Raw genomic sequence first — 24,980 nt, 5'->3', positions numbered from 1 at the left:
TTATAACACCATTGTGACAGGATGGACCTCCTATGCTACCCTGTTCTTGTGTTGCTGGGGACCATCTGGGTTTGCCTTGCCACCATCCCCTTTTCTTTATCCCAAATGCTAATCTCAGCCCTCTAACCTCATTAGGAGGGGCTTTTGCTGCTGCCACCACTAGACTCCTTCAGTGGCACTTAGGACCGCGTCCTTCTGGGTACCTCTCGCTGCTAGTGTACCCCTGCCGGTACATCTGACCTTTTGCATTCAGATCAGGTTTGCTGTGGATGGTTCCCTCTGGCCGATCACACTGGCCAGAGCTGTAGGGTAGTGGGCAGAGCGTTGGTACTGGATGCTGGGTTCCAACCTCAGAACAGCCAGATAATGGATTACATTGGTCTAATCTGTAGGTCACAGAAATTACAGCTGATAAAATGATGTTTTATTAGCTCATGTAGTCCTAATAAGGACATATACACGCCAGTCAGTGGAGCTAGCAATCTTTCCAGAAGTTACAGATGGTATGATGATACATTACATGGTCAAACTGTCCGCTTTTTATACAGATTTACACAGATACCCTGGCAGGGGGTAATCCAGCCTCCTGCCCCTCTAACCAATCCAGATGCTTCATACAGCCTGCACATAAATCAGCATGGAGAGGTTTTACATTGCTGCTAGCAGCACCACTATGTCTGAGGTTTTATACTGAATGTTTACCATCAGGATATAACATTTCCTCTAATCTTGATTTTAATGTAATTAAACTTGCAAAATTCAAATTATTCTGTAATCACTTCCATCTTGAGTCTTACACACATAGGAAGTCTACCAGTAAGTCTAATTGCACCTCCTGTGTTTTCAGGCTCAACAGACGTGTTGGTCATTCAGCAATGAAATGGTCTAATTAACATGAGATTATTTGTCCTCAGAGAGTTGTACAAAACACATCTCCTCCACTCAGATGCTTACTTGGGATTTCCTACAGAAAAGTTACAAAACCCAAAAATGACATACTGTCTACGAAATCAATACATTTCCATATAAAACATATCAATATATATATAAATTATAAGTACATTTGCAGTGATGTAAATTGGCGCTTGCACCACTAATTGAATTACATTTCTACAATAAATTATTTCTATGTCATCCACCCACAACCATGTTGGCCTATTTCTTATCTAGCCTGACACAGAGCACTTCAGTTCCTTTTAATCAGATGACCAATGAGCACAGATGTAACTTGTTCTAAAGTCAGCCTCACTATATCTTAGCATTCAATCTAAGGAGAAATGTGTTTGGGTTGTGACGTGTTGGGGTTTTCTCACAAAGTGTTAGGAAATGCCCAGTTATACAACAAAGTGGAACCAACACTGAACAACATCTAAAGATATCCAGAAATAAGTTGCACTGGACATTTCCTCCAGGTATTACTTCTCATTTTCTCTCTGCATTTCCTTGGTTTATTTGCTCTTTCCATGTGTTCTTAAATCCCAATGTTTAACAAATCGATTTTCTTACCAACCGTTCAAGACATTATCTTTAGGACTATATCACCCTTCACCCTTCCTGCAACACACACCTCTGCCCACATTGCCCCCTCACTACTCCACTCCCCTCTAATTAACACTTAACTGTAACATTCTCAACCTGTCACAAGGACATAAAAGGTCACATATATTATAATCATATTCCCTATCTTTCTCACTGTTTCTTTTAGCTGGCAATATATTACCAAATCCAATCCACCCCACATATTCCACATCCCCCAATAAACGTATTCAGGACACTACAGAAATACAGCAAACCTCAAACACAACTGTCTCCCCTCTTCCAAAGTCCTTTAAATGTGCCCTTTGAAATGCACGCTTGCTTGTAACAAACTTTCCTCCATACAGGCGCGGGCTCGGAGAGGGATGGACGGGGGGCACACAGGCGGCCGCATCATATGACAGGGGATGCGGCTGCATCCCCTGTCATGTGATGGGGCCGCCTGTGCGCTGACACGGCCGCATTTGATGTCATCAGATGCGGCCGCGGGGGGAAAACTATGTTTTTTGCATCCGGGGGGGCGGCCGGTTGGGCTACCCCCCGGCCCTAATAGCCGTCTGACCCAGTGGCCCGGGTGGCCGTTGCCCCCCTGCCCCCCGGGCCAGACCGCCCCTGCCTCCATACATGACCTCTTCCTCTCAAACAACCTCAACCTTCTGGCAATGACAGAAACATGGCTCACGCAATCAGACACTGCCTCACCTGCAGCCCTTTAACATGGTGGCCTCCATCTCACCCACACCTCCAGACCTGGAGGCAGACAAGGCGGTGGGGTTGGACTACTTCTCTCCCGACACTGCACATTTACAGTTCTCCCAAATGTCCTATCACTCCTGGTCACATCTTTAGAAGTACATGCTTTTAGGATTTATAACCCATTCTCTATGTGTGTTTCTGTGATCTCTAACTCCCCTTGAACATTTCTTTGCTTGGCTCCCTCATTTCTTATCCTGTGACATCCCCACCATCATCATGGGTGATCTAAATATTCCCAATGATAATCCGCATTCCACTTGTGCTTTAAAATTACTCTCTGTAACCTCCTCAGCCTCTCTCAGTGGGTTGAATCCTCTACTCATCAGGATGACCACTGCCTTGATCTTGTTTTCTCTAAACTATTCTCACTTTCTGATTTCCCTATCAATCCTGTCCCCCTCTTGGATCATCACCTAGTGAGCTACACATTCTTACCAAGTACTTTAACCTCTCTGCTGTCAAACTCTTCCAAGCCTCCCAATACCAGCAGAAATCTTAATTCTTCACCACCTCTCTCCAACACCTTTTCTCCCCAATTTCTACCTACTCCTCTCCTAATAAAGCAGTTCTGTGCTTTCATCAAACCCTAGCGACAGCCCTTGACCAAGTGGATCCAGCTACTCTTCATACGTCACGTCGACTTCAACGTCAGCCGTGCAACACTAAAGTAACAAGAAAACTTCAAAAGCATTCTCTCAAAGCAGAACATCAGTGGTGTAAATCTCTTACCTCTAATGATTTCCTCACATATACGGCTATCTACCAATTCTATTGAAATGCTCTGGACACTGCTAAACAAACATACTTCCAATCTCTCAACTCTGCTCAGGCTTCTAACTCTGAACAAATTTTTAGCACATTTAAGACTATTCACAACCCTCCCATCCCAAACCCTCCGACTGACATCAGTGCCCAAGATCTTGCTTCCTATTTCAAGGACAAGATTGATAACATTGAAAATGGAATCTTCAACCAGCTCAATTCTTTCCCAGCACCCTCTGACACTCTTTCTTCATTTGATCCTACAAATGAAGATGATGTTTTTACTCTCCTATTACCTTTCTACTCTTCTCTGTCCCTCACAAATCAGTAGATGCCTATATCCTGTGCTCATCCCAACCTTAACTAAAATCTGTATTCTCTGGTATCTGTCAGTCATAATTCAAGGACACAGTTTTTACTCCTATTCTGAAAAAACAATTCTACCCCAAACTCTCTCTCAATTTACTGCCCCATCTCTCAGCTCCCATGCCCCTCCAAGCTTCTTCAGAGACTTGCCTACACGCGCCTCACACACTTCCTATTGGTTACTCTTCAGTAGGGCTTTTATTCTCAACACTCCAGAGAGACAGCACTGAATAAGATTATCAATGATTTGATCACAGATAAATTTAAAAGCCATTACTTGCTTCCAGTTCTCCTGGATCTCTCTGTTGCATTCCCCACTGTTGACCAGTTTCTTCTCATGGAAACAATACAATTGCTTGGTCTTAGGACACTATTCTATACTGGTTCTCATCCTACCTATCTGATCACTCTTTCATTGTTTGTTTCTCTGAATCCACTGACTCTCTGCTTCCTCTCTCAGTTGGAGTACCACAAGGCTCAGTCCTAGGTCCTCTGCTATTCTTTATCTGCACCACTTCTCTTGAAAAACTAATAAGCTCCTTTGGATTTCAATATCATCTCTATGCGGATGATACACAAATTTATCTATCCTCTTCTGATCTTTCACCATCTGTGTTGTCTCGCGTTACTGACTGTGTTTCTGCCATTTCATCTTGGATGTCTTCTCGCCAACTCAAACTCAATCTTTCGAAAGCAAAACTAATAATATTCCCACCCACTAAGAGAAGTTACGTACATGACATTTCTATTTCTGTTGACAATATGACAATAAATCCCACCTCCCAGCTCGTTGCCTAGGTGTGATCCTGGACTCAGAACTATCCCTTGAACTATGCTTAGTTCCACAAATCCAATTTATATATAAATCATGTTACTTACATTGATAAAACATTTCCAGAATACGCACATATGTCACACAATAATCTGCAAAATCTTTAATTCATGCCCTCATCATCTCCCACATTGACTATTGCAATTTCCTCCTTGCTGGTCTTCCCCAATCAGACTCTCCCCTCAGCAATCTATTTTGCACCCAGCGGCCAAATTGAATTTCCCTGAAAATTGTTCTTCCTCTGCTGAGTCACTCTGTCAGTCTCTATACTGTTTGCCTGTTTTTTTTTACCAAATCCAATATAAAATTCTTCTACTAACATACAAGGTCATCAGCAAAACTCCACCAACATGTATCTCCTCCCTTGTCTCAAAATATCTCCCAACTCAACACCACCGTTCTGCAGAAGATCTGCGTCTCTCATCCGCTCTCATCACATGCTCCAAGTTACGGTTACAGGACTGTATTCAGCTGCATCCACTTTGTGGAATTAAACCCCTTGCGCAATAAGTCTTTCCTCTAGTCTTCAAATCTTCAAGCCACCTCTTCAGACAAGCTTATAATATTCCTCAACCACCCTCTTAATCTCCCTAGGTTACCCTTATACCACCCTCTATACCAGTTGACACAAGACTACAACCCTCTGACCCCCTGACCCTCTGAACAGCAATGCTCTGTGACTGGATAATATAGCATACTAAGCACTTTTTACCTTTGCAATCTGGCTGGGCCAGTATGCAACATGTAACATGCACCCTCATGTATCATCATCATCAACATTTATTTATATAGCGCCAGCAGATTCCGTAGCGCTTTACAATTGGGAACAAACATTAGTAAGACAATACTGGGTAATACATACAGACAGAGAGGTAAGAGAACCCTGCTCGAAAGCTTACAATCTATAGGACAATGGGAGTTAGAAACACAAGGGCATGTGCTACATCATATTGCACAATGGACCAGCTAGACTGCAAAGGTAAAAGTACTGAGTGGGCTGTGTGTGTTGCAATGTTGGTCAGAAGGTTGTTGTCTTGCGTTAGCAGTGTAGAGGATGGCAATAGGGTAATCTAGGGAAATTAAGATGATGGTTGAGGAATATCATAACCTTGTCTGAAGAGGTGGGTTTTCAGTGAACGCTCTAAGGTTTGAAGACTAGAGGAAAATCTTACTGTGCGTGGGAGGGAATTCCACAAAGTGGGTGCAGCCCGGAAAAAATCCTGTAACCGAGAATGGGAGGATGTGATGAGAGTGGAGGAGAGACGTAGATCTTGTGCAGAATGGAGGTGTCGAGTAGGGAGATATTTCAAGTCAAGTGAGGAAATGTATGTCGGTGCAATTTTGTTGATGGCCTTGTATGTTAGTAGAAGAATTTTATATTGGATTCGTTGAAATACAGGCAGCCAATGTAGAGACTGACAAAGTGGTTCAGTAGAGGAATAACGGTTAGTAAGGAAAATCAGTCTAGCCGCTGCGTGCAAAATAGATTGTAGGGGTTCAAGTCTGACTTTGGGAAGACCAGTAAGGAGGGAATTGCAATAGTCGATGAAATGGCAGAAAGACAGTCAGTAACGCGAGACAACACAGATGGTGAAAGATCAGGAGAGGATAGATAAATTTGTGTATGATCCGCATAGAGATGATACTGAAATCCAAAGGAGTTTATTAGTTTTCCAAGAGAAGTGGTGTAGATAGAGAATAGCAGAGGACCAAGGACTGAGCCTTGTGGAACTCCAACTGATAAAGGAAACGGAGCAGAGGTGGATCCAGAGAAATTAACACTGAAAGAGCGATTAGATAGGTAGGATGAGAACCAGGATAGGACAGTGCCTAGGGATTGCAGCGTTTGTATGAGGATAGAGTGGTCAACAGTGTCAAATGCAGCAGAGAGATCCAGGAGAATTAGAAGAGAGTATTGGTTATTATTTTTTGCTGTGATCAAATCATTGACAACTATTGTCAGCGCAGTCTCTGTGGAGTGTTGAGAGCGAAAGCCTGACTGAAGAGGATCCAATAGGTTGTTTGCTGTAAGAAAGTGTGTGAGGCGTGTGTAGGCAATTCTCTCGAGAAGCTTGGAGGGGCATGGAAGCTGGGAGATGGGGCGGTAATTTATGAGAGAGTTAGGGTCAGAATTCTGTTTTTTTAAAATGGGAGTAATCACTGCATGCTTGAATATAGATGGAAAAATACCAGTGGAAAGAGATAGATTACAGATTTTAGTTAGAGGGGGAATGAGCACAGGAGACAGGGACATACCAATTTGTGAGGGAATGGGATCAAGAGGACAGGAGGTAGAGTAGGAAGATGAGAAGAGAGTAGAAACTTCCTGTTCATTTGTGGGATCAAATGAAGAGAGAGTGTCAGAGGGTGCTACAAAGGAATTGAGCAGATTGCTTGTCAAGGGAGATACCATTTCAAGCCTGATCTTATCTATTTTGTCCTTGAAATAGGAAGCAAGATCCTGTGCAGTGATGTTAGTTGGAGGATTTGGGGCATCAAAGTAATACTTGACAACTCTCCCAGAATGTCCCAGAGACTTCCATCTTCCATGTAGATTTCATGGGGGAGGGGAGCTAAGCCAAAATGTCACAATTCACTACGCCCCGCCCCCTTGCATCCTCACATATCACCTCCCCTCCGAGATCTCCTGGAGCAAAGAGTGAAAAGTTGGTGAGTATGATCAGATTCCCATGATAAGCTTGTGAGAAGGGCCCTCTTACTCCTCTGTCTGTCTGTATTTCCCACTATTGTTTTATTAATGTGTTTGTTCCCAATTGTAAAACGCTACAAAATTTGCTGGCGCTATATAAATAAATACTAATACTATAAATAATAAAATAACAGTGTACATGGATGGGATCTTTATACAATATACCTTTATTAAGAAAGACAGCAACATAGTAAATAATTGCTGCTACTTCGATATAATGTCCTAAACTTAGAACTGCTTCCACCGATGTCACTGTGAGGAGCTCTGCTACAGAAGTAAATGAGGAGATAAATGTAATACACATAAATAAATACCTATTCCAACAGTCAATTGACCTGATAAAATAAGGCAACCAATCCAAGCATTGGAGGGGGATGTAAATGTAAAATGTAGGGTCAGAATTATAGTTCGGGTAGGGCATGTTCTAGATCCTAATTTGCACCCCTTGCACTGTAACATGGTTTTTCCAGGAACAAATTTACTCCTCTAGTCCTGTATACAGGATGTTAGTAGTAGGAACCATACAGAAATACAACCGCTGGAATCAGTATACAAGCAGGTGCAATGAAGGTGAATTCACACAGATGGTTATTGGTTTGCAATACATATAACAGCAATAGATGAGGTTGAGTTCACACAAATGGTTAATGGTTTGCAGTTCATGTAATAGCAACACGATGAAGTTGAATTTACACCAAGGGTTACTGGTTTGCAGTTCATATAACAGTAACTAGATGAAGTTCAACTCACACAGAGAAGTCCTAAACACAGCTGCATTCCCTCAGAGGATAAATGGTGGAGGTCTGTATACAGCAGAAGGATTGAAGAAGCAACCAGGAAGAAGCTAAATTCACATGGAGGCTTGAAATCTGTATACAGCAGGAAGATAGAAGCAGCAATAGAACAGCAACTGTGGAGATCTGGAACCAGCAACTAGCAAAGTGTTTCACTGGCAATTTGCTGAGTGTAGGAGGAGACTCTTATAGTCTGCAGACAAAGCCAATTGGTGAATGAGATCAGGGGGGAAACTTCCCTTCACAATGCAGCGCCGCTTTAAATTTAATCGCCGAAGGACATAAATACATTTACCCCCAGATGTTCAGGCTCAGCAGGATGTTTAGCAAATGTCTCAACCAAGATGACAGCCTCCAGTACTGCAGACAGAAGTCACGCTTGTCCCAGAATAGAATGCTGCATACGACCAGGAGGGAAATGCACAGTGATATGGTACCACTGAGTGGTATAAACAAGGCTAAGACCCCGATTTGTGAAATAGAGTAGATGGAAAACTACTCACCAGGAGTACTCCTCTTCCTTTCTTGCAGGTTCCAGCAGCAGTAGGCAGATGAGCCAGTCAGTACTCACTCTCCCCTTTTGGCCATTCGGTGGTCAGAATGGGCAGCATGGTGGCTAAGTGGTTAGCACTCTGCCTCACAGCACTGGGGTCATGAGTTCAATTCCCGACCATGGCCTTGTCTGTGTGGAGTTTGTATGTTCACCCCGTGTTTGCGTGGGTTTCCTTCTGGTGCTCCAGTTTCCTCCCACACTCCAAAAACATACTAGTAGGTCAATTGGCTGCTATCAAAATTGACCCTAGTCTCTCTCTCTGTCTGTGTGTATATGTTAGGGAATTTAGACTGTAAGCTCCAATGGGGTAGGGACTGATGTGAATAAGTTCTCTGTACAGCCATGCGGAATCAGTGGCACTATATAAATAAATAGTGATGATGATGATGGTGAGCCAATCCTGGCATACCTCGGCCATTTCAAACTTTGGCAAAACAGAGAACTAATCAACATATAAGGCGCTGGGAGCCGAGATTTTCTTTTGGAAGTTGGCGGCAGTGAAAGAAAACGAACGTCATGGAACGTCTGGAGGTGCCCGGTCAACACAGGAAGACAAGAGAAGTGACAGGGAGCCCTTGTAAGGGCTAGGAGCTATACTGCCATGAGGAGGCGGAGCATCAAGAAAGGAAGACAGGATTTGAGAAGAAGACATCGTCGGTGGAGAGCCCTTGTAGAGAAGAAGACACCAGGGGAAGGTGCGCCGAAGCAAAGAAGAGGCGCCACTAGCTGGAGGTTCTGGAAGACCCGAAGAAGCAAGGGGCAATTTGAATATAATTATACCTGTAGGTCTGGCACACAGCCCGTGGGCTCAAGTCAGGCACTAGACCTGTTGGCAAGAAAGTGGGGCATAAGGCCCCGGCCCAGTTAGGGTAGATGGGCACTAGCCCATACATAGCTAGTTGGGATCTAGTACCATAAGTAGCTTTGGTGAACACTGGCCCCTTTGGTTTAGGTGGGCCCAAAGCCCAGTAGCTTAGTAAGGCAGCAGGGCCCTTTACCTGGGGCACAGGGCCACATAAGTAAGTTGGGGCACTAAGGCCCTTTAGTGTAGTTAGGGAAGAAGGTTCCAGTAGTAGTCTTTGGGCACAAGGCTCACTAGGTAACATGGGCACAAGGCCCATTAGGTAGATTGGGCAGAAGCCCATTAGTTAGTTAGACAAGAGGCCTTTTAGTTGGGCAAGAAGCCCATCGTTAGAAGGGCATAAGGCACTTAGGTATTCCAGGGCACAAGACCCGATAGCTAGGGATTTGGGAGAAAAGGCCCCTAGGTAGTGAATTGACACAAGGCCCTGATTGTTAGGTTGGGCAAAAGGCCAGCTAAAGTGGAAACTAGGCCTTAAATTAGGCTCGGCAGAAGGCTAAAGAGTTGTAATTGGGTGTCAGGCCTGTTAGTTAGAGGGGGCCCAAGGCCCTGGTAGTTGAGAGGGCGCTAGGCCCTAATAGAGTAGAAGGACATTAGGTCCTAGTGTTTAGGGGGACATTAGGTCCCTGTTGAAAGCGGGGCAGTAGGTCCTTATAGTGGGAAAAAAAGGCACAAAGCTCTGATTAGTGTAGAAAGACGTGAAGCCCCTAAGTAAGTAGGTTAAGTTGTTGAGAGTGGATAACAAGGCTCCTGTAGCTATCCGTAGGGGCACTTAAAGTCCCAAATGCCAAGACAGGCGGGCTTAACAATCGGGGTTCAGTTGGCTGGTGGGGGCCTGTTAAGTAGCTAAGTCTCTGCAGATACAGGTGGCCCAGGACAGGTGACCATCAGCAAGATCGGTCCACTCCCAGAGTAGATGTAGTGGGTGGCCATTTGTGAGGTGGTCACTGGCAGGTAACATGCCAAACAGTTTGTTGTTTTGCATGCCACTTGTCTCTTTTTAATGTCTTTCCCCTGTAGGAACCAAAGACCAGGCTCCAGCAACTGCAGTCGCGCTCGGTTGATCAGACGTGAGGTGTGATTCCTGGACAGCCGCGCAGGACAACACACCGGATCGGGTGAGTTCCAGGGGTGTCAAGAAGTGGATTGCTCTTTGTATGACTTTATGTCCACTAGCACCTGGTACACTCTAACATCTGTAACAGCCACAATTCTTATAGAGTGTGAGTGGCCCACCAACACTCGGGTGCCCTCAAGTCTTAAGCTCTAAGTAATGCAGGCTTAGGTTGATAAGTATCGTGGAGGTTAGGTCATGACACAGAGGACCAAGAAGACACCAGTGTCCAACAAAAGCCCAGAAACAATGGTGTACAAGAGAATTCAAATCTAAAATGAAAGTCAGGGCAGGCTGAGTTCTAGCAAAGTCCAAAATACAGTCCAGAGGTCGGGGCAGACAGAGTATGAGTGCAAATCCAAGCCGAGTTCGAAAGACAAAATATTCAGAGAACAATAGACACAAGTACACACTACTAGAGATAAGTCACAACTAGCACAGGAAGCAGGAAAAGGAAGAATTTCAATGAACATGTATCCAACAGCAGCAGCCTAAAGGAATGATTGACAGCTGTGTCTAAGGTACAATGATTCATCATTATCATCATCATCATCATTTATTTATATAGCGCCAGCAGATTCTGTAACTCTTTATAATTGGGATCAAACAATACTGCTTAATCCATACATTCAGAGAGGTAAGAGGACCCTGCTCGCAAGCTTACAATCTATGGGACAATGGTTTGATACACATGGGTAAGTGCTACATCTTATTGAATATTTGTACAGCTAGAATACAAAGGTTACAGAGTATCTAGTGGCTGTATGCTCAGTCATACTACTATGTTGGTCATAGGGTTGTTGTCTTGTGTTAGCTGTGTAGAGGGTGGTAATATTGTAACCTAGAGAGATTAAGAGCGTGGTTAAGGAATATTATAAGATTGTCTGAGGAGGTGGGTTTTCAGAGAACGCTTGAAGGTTTGAAGACTAGAGAAAAATCTTATTGTGCGAGGGATGGATTTCTATAAAGTGGGTGCATTCCGAAAAAAGTCCTGCAACCGAGAATGGGAGGAAGTGATGAGAGTGGAAGAGAGACGCAGATCTTGTGCAGAACGGAAGTGTCGAGTTGGGTGATATTTTGAGACAAGTGAGGAGATGTATGTTGGTGCAATTTCGTTGATGGCCTGTTAGTAGAAGTATTTAATATTGGATTCTTTGAAAAAAAAGCAACCAATGTAGAGACTGACAGAGTGACTGAGCAGACAAAAAACGATTTGCAAGGAAAATCAATCTTGCCGCTGCGTGCAAAGTAGACTGTAGGGCCTTTAGTCTGATTTTGGGAAGACCAGTAAGGAGGGAATTACACAAGTCGGTGAAGAGGATGTGGTAAGTGATTTCACTGAGCTTTTGATTTCCACTGCTATTTGATTTCAAGTGCTGTTTGTTTAAAGTGTGGAGTTAGATCCAGTAAGGAGTTGAATCCAGGAAGGGGTTTAATCTGGTATGGAACTAGCAAAGGTTAGTACTCTCAAGTTCACTGTAGGCTATAAGAAGTTAGGTTAGCCATAATAAGATGAGTGGTAGCAGGCTTGATGATCTCACTCAATGCATATCTTGTCATATTTATGCACACTTGGAGCAATTGTTCCAAAGTTTATACCTCTGTGAGAAATGTGAGCAATTGGTCTCTTTGGAAGCCCAGGTAACTGATCTAAAGCAGACCATTGCAACATTGAGAGAGATTGCCAACCTGGAGCAGAGTTTGCAGCTCACCGTTGATGCGTTAGCTGAGCAGCGTGGAGCAGAGACAGAGGAGGATGCACAGGTAGACAGCTGGGTAACAGTTACTAGGGGTAGCAGAGGGCTGACGAGGCAGGCCAGTTCTGAGCTTAGCAATCCCAGCAGATTTGCCAATTTGGATGAAGATACTGTGGAAGGCAGTTCAGAATTGGTAGACTCGGGTGAGACTGCTTCCTCTAGCAACCAGGGGAATGGTCTCTCCACCATAGAGTGGACCAAAGTCACTCAGGGACCCAGGCAGATTGTGGTGGTAGGGGATACAATTATTTGGAAGGTAGATAGGGCAATCTATTACCGGGACCGTGCATGCCGAACAGTGTGTTGTCTCCCGGGTGCTCAGGCTCAGCATATTGCGGATCGGGTGGACAGATTGTTGGGCTGGGAATGACCCGGCGGTTTTTGTGCATGTTGGCACCAATGACCGAGTTAGAGGAAGAAGGGGTGTCCTAAAGAATGATTTCAGGGACATAGGTCTCAAACTTAAGGCAATGACATCAAAGTTAGTATTTTCGGAAATAACACCAGTGCCACGCGCTAGTCCGGGGAGGCAGCGGGAGATTAGGGAGGTTAATGCATGGCTAAAAGATTGGTGTATGAAGGAGGGTTTTGGATTCTTAGAGTACTGGGCTGATTTCTTGGTCAGCTGTCATCTTTATTGTCAAGATGGATTGCACCTGAATGAGGAGGGGGCTGTTGTGTAAGGTTATGCATTTAGGGATCAAAAACAAGAACGTAATCTATATATAAAATGGAATTAATTTAGGAGAATCTATATTGGAAAAGGATTTGAGAGTGCTCGTAGACAATAGACTTAGCAATAGTGCTCAATGTCAAGCAACAACTGCAAGGGCAAACAAAGTATTGGCATGCATACAAAGGGGCATAGATGCAAGGGAAGACAGTGTAATTTTGCCACTGTATAAATTGCTGGTAAGACCTCATCTTGAATACAAAGTACAGTTCTGGGCACCACTCTATAAAAAAGATAATTTGGAACTAGAAAGGGTTGAGAGAAGAGCGACAACATTGATAAAGGGTATGGAGTCATTAAGTTATGAGGAAAGGTTAGCCAGTTTAGGCATGTTTACTTTAGAAAAGAGGCTTCTAAGGGGAGATATGATTACTATGTAGAAATACATTAGGGGTCAATACAGAGAACTATCATGGGAACTTTTTGCCCCAAGGACTATATACAGGACACGCGGTCACCCCCTACGATTAGAGGAGAGGAAATTTCACAACCAGCAGAGGAAGGGGTTCTTTACAGTAAGGGCAGTCAAGATATGGAATTCACTGCCAGGAAAGGTTGTGATGGCAGATTCAATAGATATGTTTAAGAAAGGGTTAGACAAATCTTTAGCGGAAAAATGTATCCAGGGATAGGACTGTTAATCAAAATGAAGGATAGTAGTGGATATAGGGTAAAAATAGGACTGCAATATTGGGTCTAGGGGATTTTCACAATTGAAACAGATTGGCGATTGGATGAATTTCAAATATAAGTGCAGGATCGCAGGAGATCCAAATAGGTTGAACTTGATGGACTGGTGTCTTTTTTCAACCTCATCAACTATGTTACTATGTTACTATGTTAGATGATGAGTGCATGAATTAAAGTTTTCCGGTGTCTTGTGTCAGATATGTATGTATTCTGGAAATGTTTTTTAGATGTATTCAGCATGATGTAAATATAGAGTTGATGTGGGGAACAAAGGATAGTTGCGAGTCAAGGATTACATCTAGGCAGTGAGCTTGCAGGGTGGAAATTATGGCCACAGAAATAGAAATATCAGGCAGGAAGCTTCTATTGTTGGGTGGCAATATTATTAATTCTGTTTTTGAAAGATTGAGTTTGAGTTGGCGAGAAGACATCCAAGATGAAATGGCAGAAAGACAGTCAGTAACGCGAGACAACACAGATGGTGAAAGATCAGGAGAGGATAGATAAATTTGTGTATCATCCGCATAGAGATGATACTGAAATCCAAAGGAACTTATTAGTTTTCCAAGAGAAGTGGTGTAGATAGAGAACAGCAGAGAACATAGGACTGAGCCTTGTGGTCTCCAACTGATAAAGGAAGCTGAGCACAGGAGGATCCAGAGAAATTAACACTGAAAGAGCGATTAGATAGGTTGGATGAGAACCAGGATAGGACAGTGTCTTGTAGAACTAGGGATTTAATGTCTTTATTAGGACAGAGTGGTCAACAGTGTTGAATGCAGCAGAGGGATCCAGGAGAATCAGAAGAGAGTAATCACCTTTAGTTTTAGTTGTGATCAGATCATTGACAACCTTGCTCAGCGCAGTCTCTGTGTTGTATTGAGATCGAAAGTCTGAAGAGAATCCAGTAGAAAGGAAATGTGTGAGGCGAGTGTAGGCAATTTTACTCGCCCCACCTCTCAGCTCATGGAAGCTGAAAGATGGGGTGGTAATGTAAGAGAGAGTTTGGGTCAGAATTTTGTTTTTTTAGAATAGGAGTAATCACTGCATGCTTGTATAGTGATGGAAAGATACCAGTAGAGAGAGGTAGATTACAGATTTTAGTTAGAACTGGAATGAGCACATGAGACAGGTACATACTAATTTGTGAGGGTATAGGATCAAGAGGACAGGATGTAGAGAAGGAAGATAAGAAGAGAGTAGAAACTTTCTCTTTATTTGTAAGATCAAATGAAGAGAGAGTGTGAGAGGATGATGGGAAGGAATTGAGCTGATTGCTAGTCGAAGGAGATGATACTGTTTCAAGTCTGATCTTATCAATCTTGTCCTTCAAATAGGAAGCAAGATCCTGGGCACTGATGGTAGTCAGAGGATTTGGGGTGGGAGGATTGGGAAGAGATTTAAATGTGTTAAAAAGGCGTTTGGGGTTAGAAGCCTGAGCATAGATGAGGGTTTGGAAGTATGTTTGTTTAGCAGTATCCAGAGCAGTATCCAGAGCAGTTTGATAGGAGTGGTAGATAGCAGTATATGCACAGAAATCATTAGAAGTACAAACTTTACGCCAGTGACGTTCAGCTTTATGAGAAAGTTTTAGCCAATTTTGTGTTACTTTAGTGTGCCAAGGGTGACAACGAAGTCTATGCGGAGTATGTAACGTTGCCGGAGCTACTTAATCAAGGCCAGTTGCTAGGGTATGGTGAACATTGGGAACTGACGTATCATGGGAGGAGAATGAAGAATTTGGGGACAGAACGTGTTGGAAAGAGGTGGAAAGCTGTTGAAAATCAAGAGAGTTAATATCCCTGCGGGTGTGAGGAGGATTGGAAGAATTTGACAGCAGGGAGTTTAAAGAAATGGGAGTGAGCGAGTAACTAATAAGTAGAGATGAGCGCACTCGGATTTCCTGAATCCGAGCCCACCCGAACGTTGCCGATCCGAGTCGGATCCGAGACAGATCCGGGTATTGGCGCCAAATGAAAACTTGAAACCGAGGCTCGGAGTCATAATCCCGCTGTCGGATCTCGCGATACTCGGAACCTATAAATTCCCCGCTAGTCGCCGCCATCTTCACTCGGGCATTGATCAGGGCAGAGGGAGGGTGTGTTAGGTGGTCCTCTGTCCTGCTATATCTCGTGCTGTGCTGTTTAGTTCTGTGGTGTGCTGTTTAGTTCTGTGCTGTGCTGTGCTGTGCTGTGTTCTGCAGTATCAGTCCAGTGGTGCTGTGTGCTGTGCTCTGTCAATTTTGAGTTCAGTGGTGCTGCTGGGTCCTGTGCTGTGTCCTGTTCAGTCCAGTGGTCCAGTGGTCCTGTGTCCTGTGCTCTGTGCTTCTAAGGGCATAGTTCTTATTTCCTCAATATTCCCAAGTGTTTAAAAAATTTTTAAAAAGTTATAAAAAAAAATACAAAAAACTAATTAAAAAAGTTTTTAAGTACAACAAAATTTGCAAAACCAACCCTGCAGTATAAGCCCATTGGTACTGCAATATTACAAAGTTCACACATTCAGCAGTATAAGTCCAGTGGTACTGCTATTACAAAGTTCACAGATTCAGCAGTATAAGTCCAGTGGTACTGATATATTACAAAGTTCACTGATTCAGTAGTATAAGTCCAGTGGTACTGCTATTACAAAGTTCACTGATTTAGCAGTGTATAAGTCCAGTGGTACTGATATATTACAAAGTTCACTGATTCAGCAGTATAAGTCCAGTGGTACTCTCCTGTGCCGCATATAATTTTTAAAGGCTTTGCCGAGTGTGTGTGGCTTAGGGGTACGCTGTCTTGTGCTACATAAAATGGAAAACCAAAATTTGGAGAATAAAGTAGGGAAAGATCAAGACCCACTTCCTCCTAATGCTGAAGCTGCTGCCACTAGTCATGACATAGACGATGAAATGCCATCAACGTCGTCTGGCAAGCCCGATGCCCAATCTCCTAGTACAGGGCATGTAAAATCCAAAAAATCCAAGTTCTCAAAAAATAGCAAAAAGAGAAACTTAAAATCATCTGAGGAGAAACGTAAAGTTGGCAATATGCCATTTACGACACGTAGTGGCAAGGAACGGCTTAGGCCCTGGCCCGTGTTCATGACTAGTGGTCCAGCTTCACCCAAGGATCTAAGCCCTCCTCCTCCCCCCCTACAAAAAATTTAAGAGAGTTATGCTGTCAGCAACAACAACAACAAAACAGCAAAGAACTCTGCCTTCTAAACAGATGACATCACAAATCCCCAAGGTGAGTCCAAGGGTGTTGTTGGTTGTGAACCCTGACCTTCCCATCACTGTACGGGAAGAGGTGACTCCATCCAGCATTTGCAGCACGCCCTCTGCATATGCTGAAAGGATCACCCACAGTCCAGTTACAGATTTGGCTAATGAACGTGTGAATGTTGTACACCGGGAGGAGAATATCAGGTAGCTGGCGCTGAGGAGGATGTTGATAATTATGATGCAGACAGATACAAAATTGCCTTTCTCAATTTCTATTTATATTCTAGATTATATAACGGCTGAATGGTTTTCTATTTTACTCCTAGTGGAGAGTGGATCTGTTGCAGACAGATACCAAACTGCCTTTGTCCATTTCTTTGTATATTTGAATTTCTAGTTCTACAGTCTATGCAAACTGCTTTTTTTATATTCAACTACAAGTGTAGGGCGGGGGAGGGGGGAGGGCAAAGATAGCCACCAAAGTAACGTGGTCCATTTAATTTCACTTTCTAGCTCCACAGTCTGTGCAGCCTGCTTTTTTTATCTTCAAAGTATTTACAAGCCTTGCAATCTAAATTAACTAGAGGTAGTGACGTGGTAGAACTCCAAAAGGCAGTTTGGAAGCCCCTGTACAAACTGGCTCTATTTTACCTGAGTTGTCCCCCCTCCAGCGTGTACTCGGAAAGAGTTTTTAGTGCAGCGGGGAACCTGGTCAGTGAGCGGCGAAGGAGGTTGCTTCCTCACAACGTTGAAAAAATGATGTTTATAAAAATGAATAATCAATTCCTCAATGAAGTACAGCACTGCCCTCCAGATAGTACAGAGGGACCTGTGGTTGTGGAGTCCAGCGGGGATGAATTGATAATGTGTGAGGAGGAGGAAGTACACACTGTAGGGGGAGAGGAATCAGAGGTTGAGGATGAGGACGACATCTTTCCTCAGTAGAGCCTGTTTAGTTTGTACAGGGAGAGATGAATTGTTTTATTGGTGTGGGGGCCCAAACAAACCAATCATTTCAGCCACAGTTGTTTGGTAGGCCCTGTCGCTGAAATGATTGGTTTGTTAAAGTGTGCATGTCCTATTTCAACAACATAAGGGTGGGTGTGAGGGCCCAAGGACAATTCCATCTTGAAACTCTTTTTTTGGCATTATGTGACCATTCAACAGTCGTTTGCCATGTTCAAAAAGTAAAAGAAAATGTCAACAAATTCAAAAAATTAAATCAAAAGTTAAATGCCCTGTCATTATTTAAAACAAGAGGTATTGACGTGCTAGAATTAGTGTAGTGTTAATAAGTTATAAACACTACACTTGGAACTTGGAGGAGGTATTGTGGCCCCGGTATCAAATTTAGTACCGGGGCCACCCCACTACGCAGTCCAGATACTTGTTTGGTGGAATTCTGACCAGTTGAGGGTGTAACTATTTATTATATTGTGGCCCCGGTATCAAATTTAGTACCGGGGCCACCCCACTACACAGTCCAGAATTTTTTTTGGGGAAATTCAGAGCCGTGGAGGGTTTTTTATTAATTATATTGTGGTGACGACTCCTCTACGCAGTCCAGGTACATTTTTTGGTGCGATTCATACCAGTTGATGGTTTTCTTATTATATATATTGTGGTGACCACTCCTCTACGCAGTCCAGGTACATTATTCGGTGCGATTCAGACCAGTTGATGGTTTTCTTATTATATTGTGGTGATCCACTCCTCTACGCAGTCCAGATACATTTATTGGTGCGATTAAGACCAGTTGATGGTTTTCTGATTATATTGTGGTGACCACTCCTCTACGCAGTCCAGATACATTTATTAGTGTGAATCATACAAGTTCAGGGTTTTTAAATTATATTGTGGTGAACACTCCTCTACGCAGTCCAAGTACATTTTTTGGTGTGATTAAGACCAGTTGATGGTTTTCTTATATTGTGGTGAACACTCCTCTACGCAGTCCAAGTACATTTTTTGGTGTGATTAAGACCAGTTGATGGTTTTCTTATATTGTGGGGACCACTCCTCTACGCAGTCCAGAAAGATACCTCGTTGCAACGTTTTGGACTAATAACTATATTGTGAGGTGTTTAGAATACACGGTAAATTAGTGGAAATGATTGTTATTGAATGTTATTGAGGTTAATAATAGCGTAGGAGTGAAAATAAGCCCAAAAACTTGATTTTTGAACTTTTTATGCTTTTTTCAAAAAAAATCTGAATCCAAAACCTTAAATCCGAACCAAAACCTTTCGGCAGGTGTTTTGCAAAACAAATCCGAACCCAAAACATCACGAAAATCTGAATCCAAAACACAAAACACGAGACACCTAAAGTCGCCGGTGCACATCCCTACTAATAAGGTGATAATCCGAGAGGGGGAAAGGAGAATAAGATCAAGACAGTGGCCATCCTGATGAGTAGCGGATTCAATCCACTGGGAGAGGTAAGTTAGGGGGTTAGAGAGAGTAATTTGGAAGCAACATTGGAAAATGCATTAGAAATAGGGATGTTGAAATCACCCATGATGATGGTGGGGATGTCAGAGGATAAGAAGTGAGGGAGCCATGCAGAGACGTGTTCAAGAAATAGTTGGTGTAGACCAGGAGGGCGACAGATCAAATGATTAAACATGTTAGATAGCTGATTCCAACATGGCCGCTCCCAGAGATTATATTACCTGATCACCAAGGAGGCGATCTGAAGTTACATTGCTGATGCAACTGAGATGCATTGCGGCAGCTTGGAATTATAATGCAGCCCTGCGTCTCTGCCAGATCCTAACACTGTCACTGTGAGGAGCTCTTGTAAAGAATGCAATAAGGGGCATAGCATATACACAGAGCCAGGATCAAACACTGTCACTGTGAGGAGCTCTGGAACAAATGGTAAGGGCACAGATATGACCAATCGGGGTCACAGGGCCTGATTCACCAAGGCACGCATACAGAGAGCAGAATCGCCCGTAAAATGGGTCTGTGTACTCCCAAATTCTGCAAGGTACAGATCTGAAGATATGTGCGCTGATGAGTACAGGTGTAAGTCTGCTGTGCTCTTCTACACAGGTCACTGCAGGATATGTCTAATATCCATGTGGAATATAAATTCACAAACGAACATACAGAAAAAAACCTATTCAATAAACGATAAAAAAAAGGTTTTAAAAAAAATAGAAGCGTTTTTATATCCTTTTTCCCATGAAATACATTTATCAGTATGCTGTAAATATCTCACACTTACCAACTTTGGAGATCTCACCCCTGGGAGGGGAGATCTCCATACTCTTAGGGGCGTGGCCACGTGAATTGCGTCATTAGGCTGCGTCTCTCTGTTAAAATGAATCAAATTCGGTCTATTACAGCAGGGAGTGTGGCCAAAATGCAGTGAATAGCACCACCCCAACCCACTTCACCAACAAAGTGGGCAGTATTCGGGAGGTTGCCCTGCTCTCCCAGGCATCCTGCAGAACCTACAAAATTGTGTGTGTCTCCGGGACATTCCGGGGGAGCAGGGCAACTATGTAATATTTACTGAACATAATATACATATTTACAGTTGCTCATGATTTCAAACACGTTACAGCTGTATACTATACTGACATCACTGCTGATCAGGACGTAGACTGGCCCTGTCGCATGAGCAGGAGATAGGGCAGTAAATCAAGTAACTATGAGATACCCAAAGCTTGAATCGGACGTAGCTGCATGTGCTCCAGTTTTCCACGACCTAACTGTACAGTGACTAACAGCCCTTCTCTGCCCAATTCCCTCCCAGAAATCCTAAGCTGCAGTAAGTGAATTGAACATTGCTGCATTCTAGGGTGTATGGAGTATTATAGAATGTGTAGTATGAGGCAGGATAATGGAGTATTATAGAATGTGTAGTATGAGGCAGGATAATGGAGTATTATAGAATGTGTAGTACGAGGCAGGATAATGGAGTATTATAGAATGTGTAGTATGGGGCAGGATAATGGAGTATTATAGAATGTGTAGTATGAGGCAGGATAATGGAGTATTATAGAATGTTTAGTATGATGCAGGATAATTGAGTATTATAGAATGTGTAGTATGAGGCAGGATAATGGAGTATTATAGAATGTGTAGAATGAGGCAGGATAATGGGGTATTATAGAATGTGTAGTATGAGGCAGGATAATGGAGTATTATAGAATGTGTAGTGTGAGGCAGGATAATGGAGTATTATAGAATGTGTAGTATAAGGCAGGATAATGGAATATTATAGAATGTGTAGTACGAGGCAGGATAATGGAGTATTATAGAATGTGTAGTATGAGGCAGGATAATGGAGTATTATAGAATGTGTAGAATGAGGCAGGATAATGGAGTATTATAGAATGTGTAGTATGAGGCAGGATAATGGAGTATTATAGAATGTGTAGAATGAGGCAGGATAATGGAGTATTATAGAATGTGTAGTACGAGGCAGGATAATGGAGTATTATAGAATGTGTAGTATGAGGCACAATAATGGAGTATTATAGAATGTGTAGAATGAGGCAGGATAGTGGAGTATTATAGAATGTGTAGTATGAGGCAGGATAATGGAGTATTATAGAATGTGTAGTACGAGGCAGGATAATGGAGTATTATAGAATGTGTAGTATGAGGCAGGATAATGGAGTATTATTGAATGTGTAGTATGAGGCAGGATAATGGAGTATTATAGAATGTGTAGTATGAGGCAGGATAATGGAGTATTATAGAGTGTGGAGTATGAGGCAGGATAATGGGGTATTATAGAGTGTGGAGTATGAGGCAGGATAATGGAGTATTATAGAATGTGTAGTATGAGGCAGGATAATGGAGTATTATAGAATGTGTAGTATGAGGCAGGATAATGGAGTATTATAGAATGTGTAGTATGAGGCAGGATAATGGAGTATTATAGAGTGTGGAGTATGAGGCAGGATAATGGAGTATTATAGAATGTGTAGTATGAAGCAGGATAATGGGGTATTATAGAATGTGTAGTATGAGGCAGGATAATGGAGTATTATAGAATGTGTAGTATGAGGCAGGATAATGGAGTATTATAGAATGTGTAGTATGAGGCAGGATAATGGAGTATTATAGAATGTGTAGTATGAGGCAGGATAATGGAGTATTATAGAGTGTGGAGTATGAGGCAGGATAATGGAGTATTATAGAATGTGTAGTATGAAGCAGGATAATGGGGTATTATAGAATGTGTAGTATGAGGCAGGATAATGGAGTATTATAGAATGTGTAGTATGAGGCAGGATAATGGAGTATTATAGAATGTGTAGTATGAGGCAGGATAATGGAGTATTATAGAATGTGCAGTATGAGGCAGGATAATGGAGTATTATAGAATGTGTAGTATGAGGCAGGATAATGGAGTATTATAGAATGTGTAGTATGAGACAGGATAATGGAGTATTATAGAATGTGTAGTATGAGGCAGGATAATGGAGTATTATAGAGTGTGGAGTATGAGGCAGGATAATGGAGTATTATAGAATGTGTAGTATGAAGCAGGATAATGGGGTATTATAGAATGTGTAGTATGAGGCAGGATAATGGAGTATTATAGAATGTGTAGTATGAGGCAGGATAATGGAGTATTATAGAATGTGTAGTATGAGGCAGGATAATGGAGTATTATAGAATGTGCAGTATGAGGCAGGATAATGGAGTATTATAGAATGTGTAGTATGAGGCAGGATAATGGAGTATTATAGAATGTGTAGTATGAGACAGGATAATGGAGTATTATAGAATGTGTATTATGAGGCAGGATAATGGCGTATTATAGAATGTGTAGTATGAGGCAGGATAATGAAGTATTATAGAATGTGTAGTATGAGGCAGGATAATGGAGTATTATAGAATGTGTAATATGAGGCAGGATAATGAAGTATTATAGAATGTGTAGTATGGGGCAGCATAATGGAGTATTATAGAATGTGTAGTATGAGGCAGGATAATGGAGTATTATAGAATGTGTAGTATGAAGCAGGATAATGGAGTATTATAGAATGTGTAGTATGAAGCAGGATAATGGGGTATTATAGAATGTGTAGTATGAGGCAGGATAATGCAGTATTATAGAATGTGTAGTATGAGGCAGGATAATGGAGTATTATAGAATGTGTAATATGAGGCAGGATAATGAAGTATTATAGAATGTGTAGTATGAGGCAGGATAATGGAGTATTATAGAATGTGTAATATGAGACAGGATAATGGAGTATTATAGAATGTGTAGTATGAGGCAGGATAATGGAGTATTATAGAATGTGTAGTATGAGGCAGGATAATGGAGTATTATAGAATGTGTAGTATGAGGCAGGATAATGGTGTATTATAGAATGTGTAGTATGAAGCAGGATAATGGAGTATTATAAAATGTGTAGTATGAGGCAGGATAATGGAGTATTATAGAATGTGTAGTATGAGGCAGGATAATGGAGTATTATAGAATGTGTATTATGAGGCAGGATAATGGAGTATTACAGAATGTGTAGTATGAGGCAGGATAATGGAGTATTATAGAATGTGTAGTATGAGGCAGGATAATGGAGTATTATAGAATGTGTAGTATGAAGCAGGATAATGGGGTATTAGAGAATGTGTAGTATGAGGCAGGATAATGGAGTATTATAGAATGTGTAGTATGAAGCAGGATAATGGAGTATTATAAAATGTATAGTATGATGCAGGATAATGTAGTATTATAGAATGTGTAGTATGAGGCAGGATAATGGAGTATTACAGAATGTGTAGTATGAGGCAGGATAATGGAGTATTATAGAATGTGTAGTATGAGGCAGGATAATGTAGTATTATAGAATGTGTAGTATGAAGCAGGATAATGGGGTATTAGAGAATGTGTAGTTTGAGGCAGGATAATGGAGTATTATAGAATGTGTAGTATGAAGCAGGATAATGTAGTATTATAGAATGTGTAGTATGAGGCAGGATAATGGAGTATTATAGAATGTGTAGTATGAGGCAGGATAATGGAGTATTACAGAATGTGTAGTATGAGGCAGGATAATGGAGTATTATATAATGTGTAGTATGACGCAGGATAATGGAGTAGTACTAGATGTTAGTATGAGGTAGATGAGTCGCAGATCTGTAAAATAGTGTTTCTGAATGTAAATTACTTGGAACCTTCAGCTGTCGAATTCATATTGCTGCCTCTACTTTGCTTTCACTTCTGTTGAGGTGCAAAATTTGGGGCAACTCTCTCCACAGATCAGTTCTGTCAGTGCGAGAACATAAACTTAGAAATTTAAAAAGTCTTTCTTGTTTATTACAGGTTCTGGGCGGACACCCAGCCGGATGATTGGTATGGTCATGGCTTTGGGGGAGGTGAGGATTGTGCTCACATGAAATTTGGCTACGTTTGGAATGATGACCACTGTTCTCGGAGATTTCAGTACATATGTGAAAAGAAAAGTTTGTGAAATTTCTTATAGCCAAGAATGTCTTTATATTTGTACCAGTACATAGACAACCAGGATCTGCTGGCATCCGTATATGCTAATGATTTTTATTTCCTTAATTAGTATCTCATCATTAATTTCTTTAAATCAGGACCTCTATCAATAACGTCATCTACTCCAGACCTCTATCATTAATGCCATCCATCCAGACCCTCTATCTTTAATCAGTTCATCCAGACCCTCTATCATTAATGCTATCTGCTCAGGACTCTGTCATTAATGCCATCCATCCAGACCCTCTATCTTTAATGCATCCATCCAGACCCTCTATCTTTAATGCCATACTCTTAGAACCTTTATCTTTTTTGTCATCCAAAAAGTAACTTCATCATTAATGCCACCCACTTAATACATTCATAATTAATTCCATCTGGTCAGAACCTCCACCAGTAATGCCACCCACTCAGGACATCTATCATTATTAATATCCACCCAGGACCTAAATCATTAATGTCAACCATGTAGGACCTTCATTATAAACGCCTTCCATTCCTTCATTATTAAAGCCATCAACTCAGGTCTTCTATCATTAATTCCGTTCATTCACAACCTCTATCAATAATGCCGTCCACTCAGAACTTTCCTCATTAGTTGCTTTCACCCAGGACCTCAATCATTAATGCCAACCACGTAGGACCTTCATTATTACTGCCATTCACCCAGGAGTTTCATCATTAATGCTAATCATTTTGGACTTTCATTATTAATGCCATCCACTCAGGACCACTTTCATTAATAGATTGTAAGCTTGCAAGCAGCGGCCTTCTCACCTCTTTGTCTGTTTTACCCAGTTTGTTTATTAGTTTACTGTGTTT

General features: G+C 42.1%; 1 protein-coding gene across 1 annotated transcript in view; it reads left to right on the top strand.

The window, feature by feature from the left end:
• LOC142150931 (asialoglycoprotein receptor 1-like) overlaps window positions 1-24,539 on the top strand; it is a 46,415-nt gene extending 21,876 nt beyond the window's left edge. Inside the window, exon 9 of the mRNA XM_075206130.1 lies at window positions 23,979-24,539. Coding sequence (XP_075062231.1) covers window positions 23,979-24,126 — 148 coding nt within the window. The 3' untranslated portion in view covers window positions 24,127-24,539. The remainder of the gene's footprint in view (window positions 1-23,978) is intronic.
• The last annotated feature ends 441 nt before the right edge of the window (window positions 24,540-24,980 follow it).

Source organism: Mixophyes fleayi, chromosome 4 (assembly GCF_038048845.1).
Source record: "Mixophyes fleayi isolate aMixFle1 chromosome 4, aMixFle1.hap1, whole genome shotgun sequence".
Classification (NCBI taxonomy): domain Eukaryota; kingdom Metazoa; phylum Chordata; class Amphibia; order Anura; family Limnodynastidae; genus Mixophyes; species Mixophyes fleayi.
Note: the sequence above shows the minus strand (reverse complement) of the source record. Positions and strands in the feature narration are given on the sequence as shown.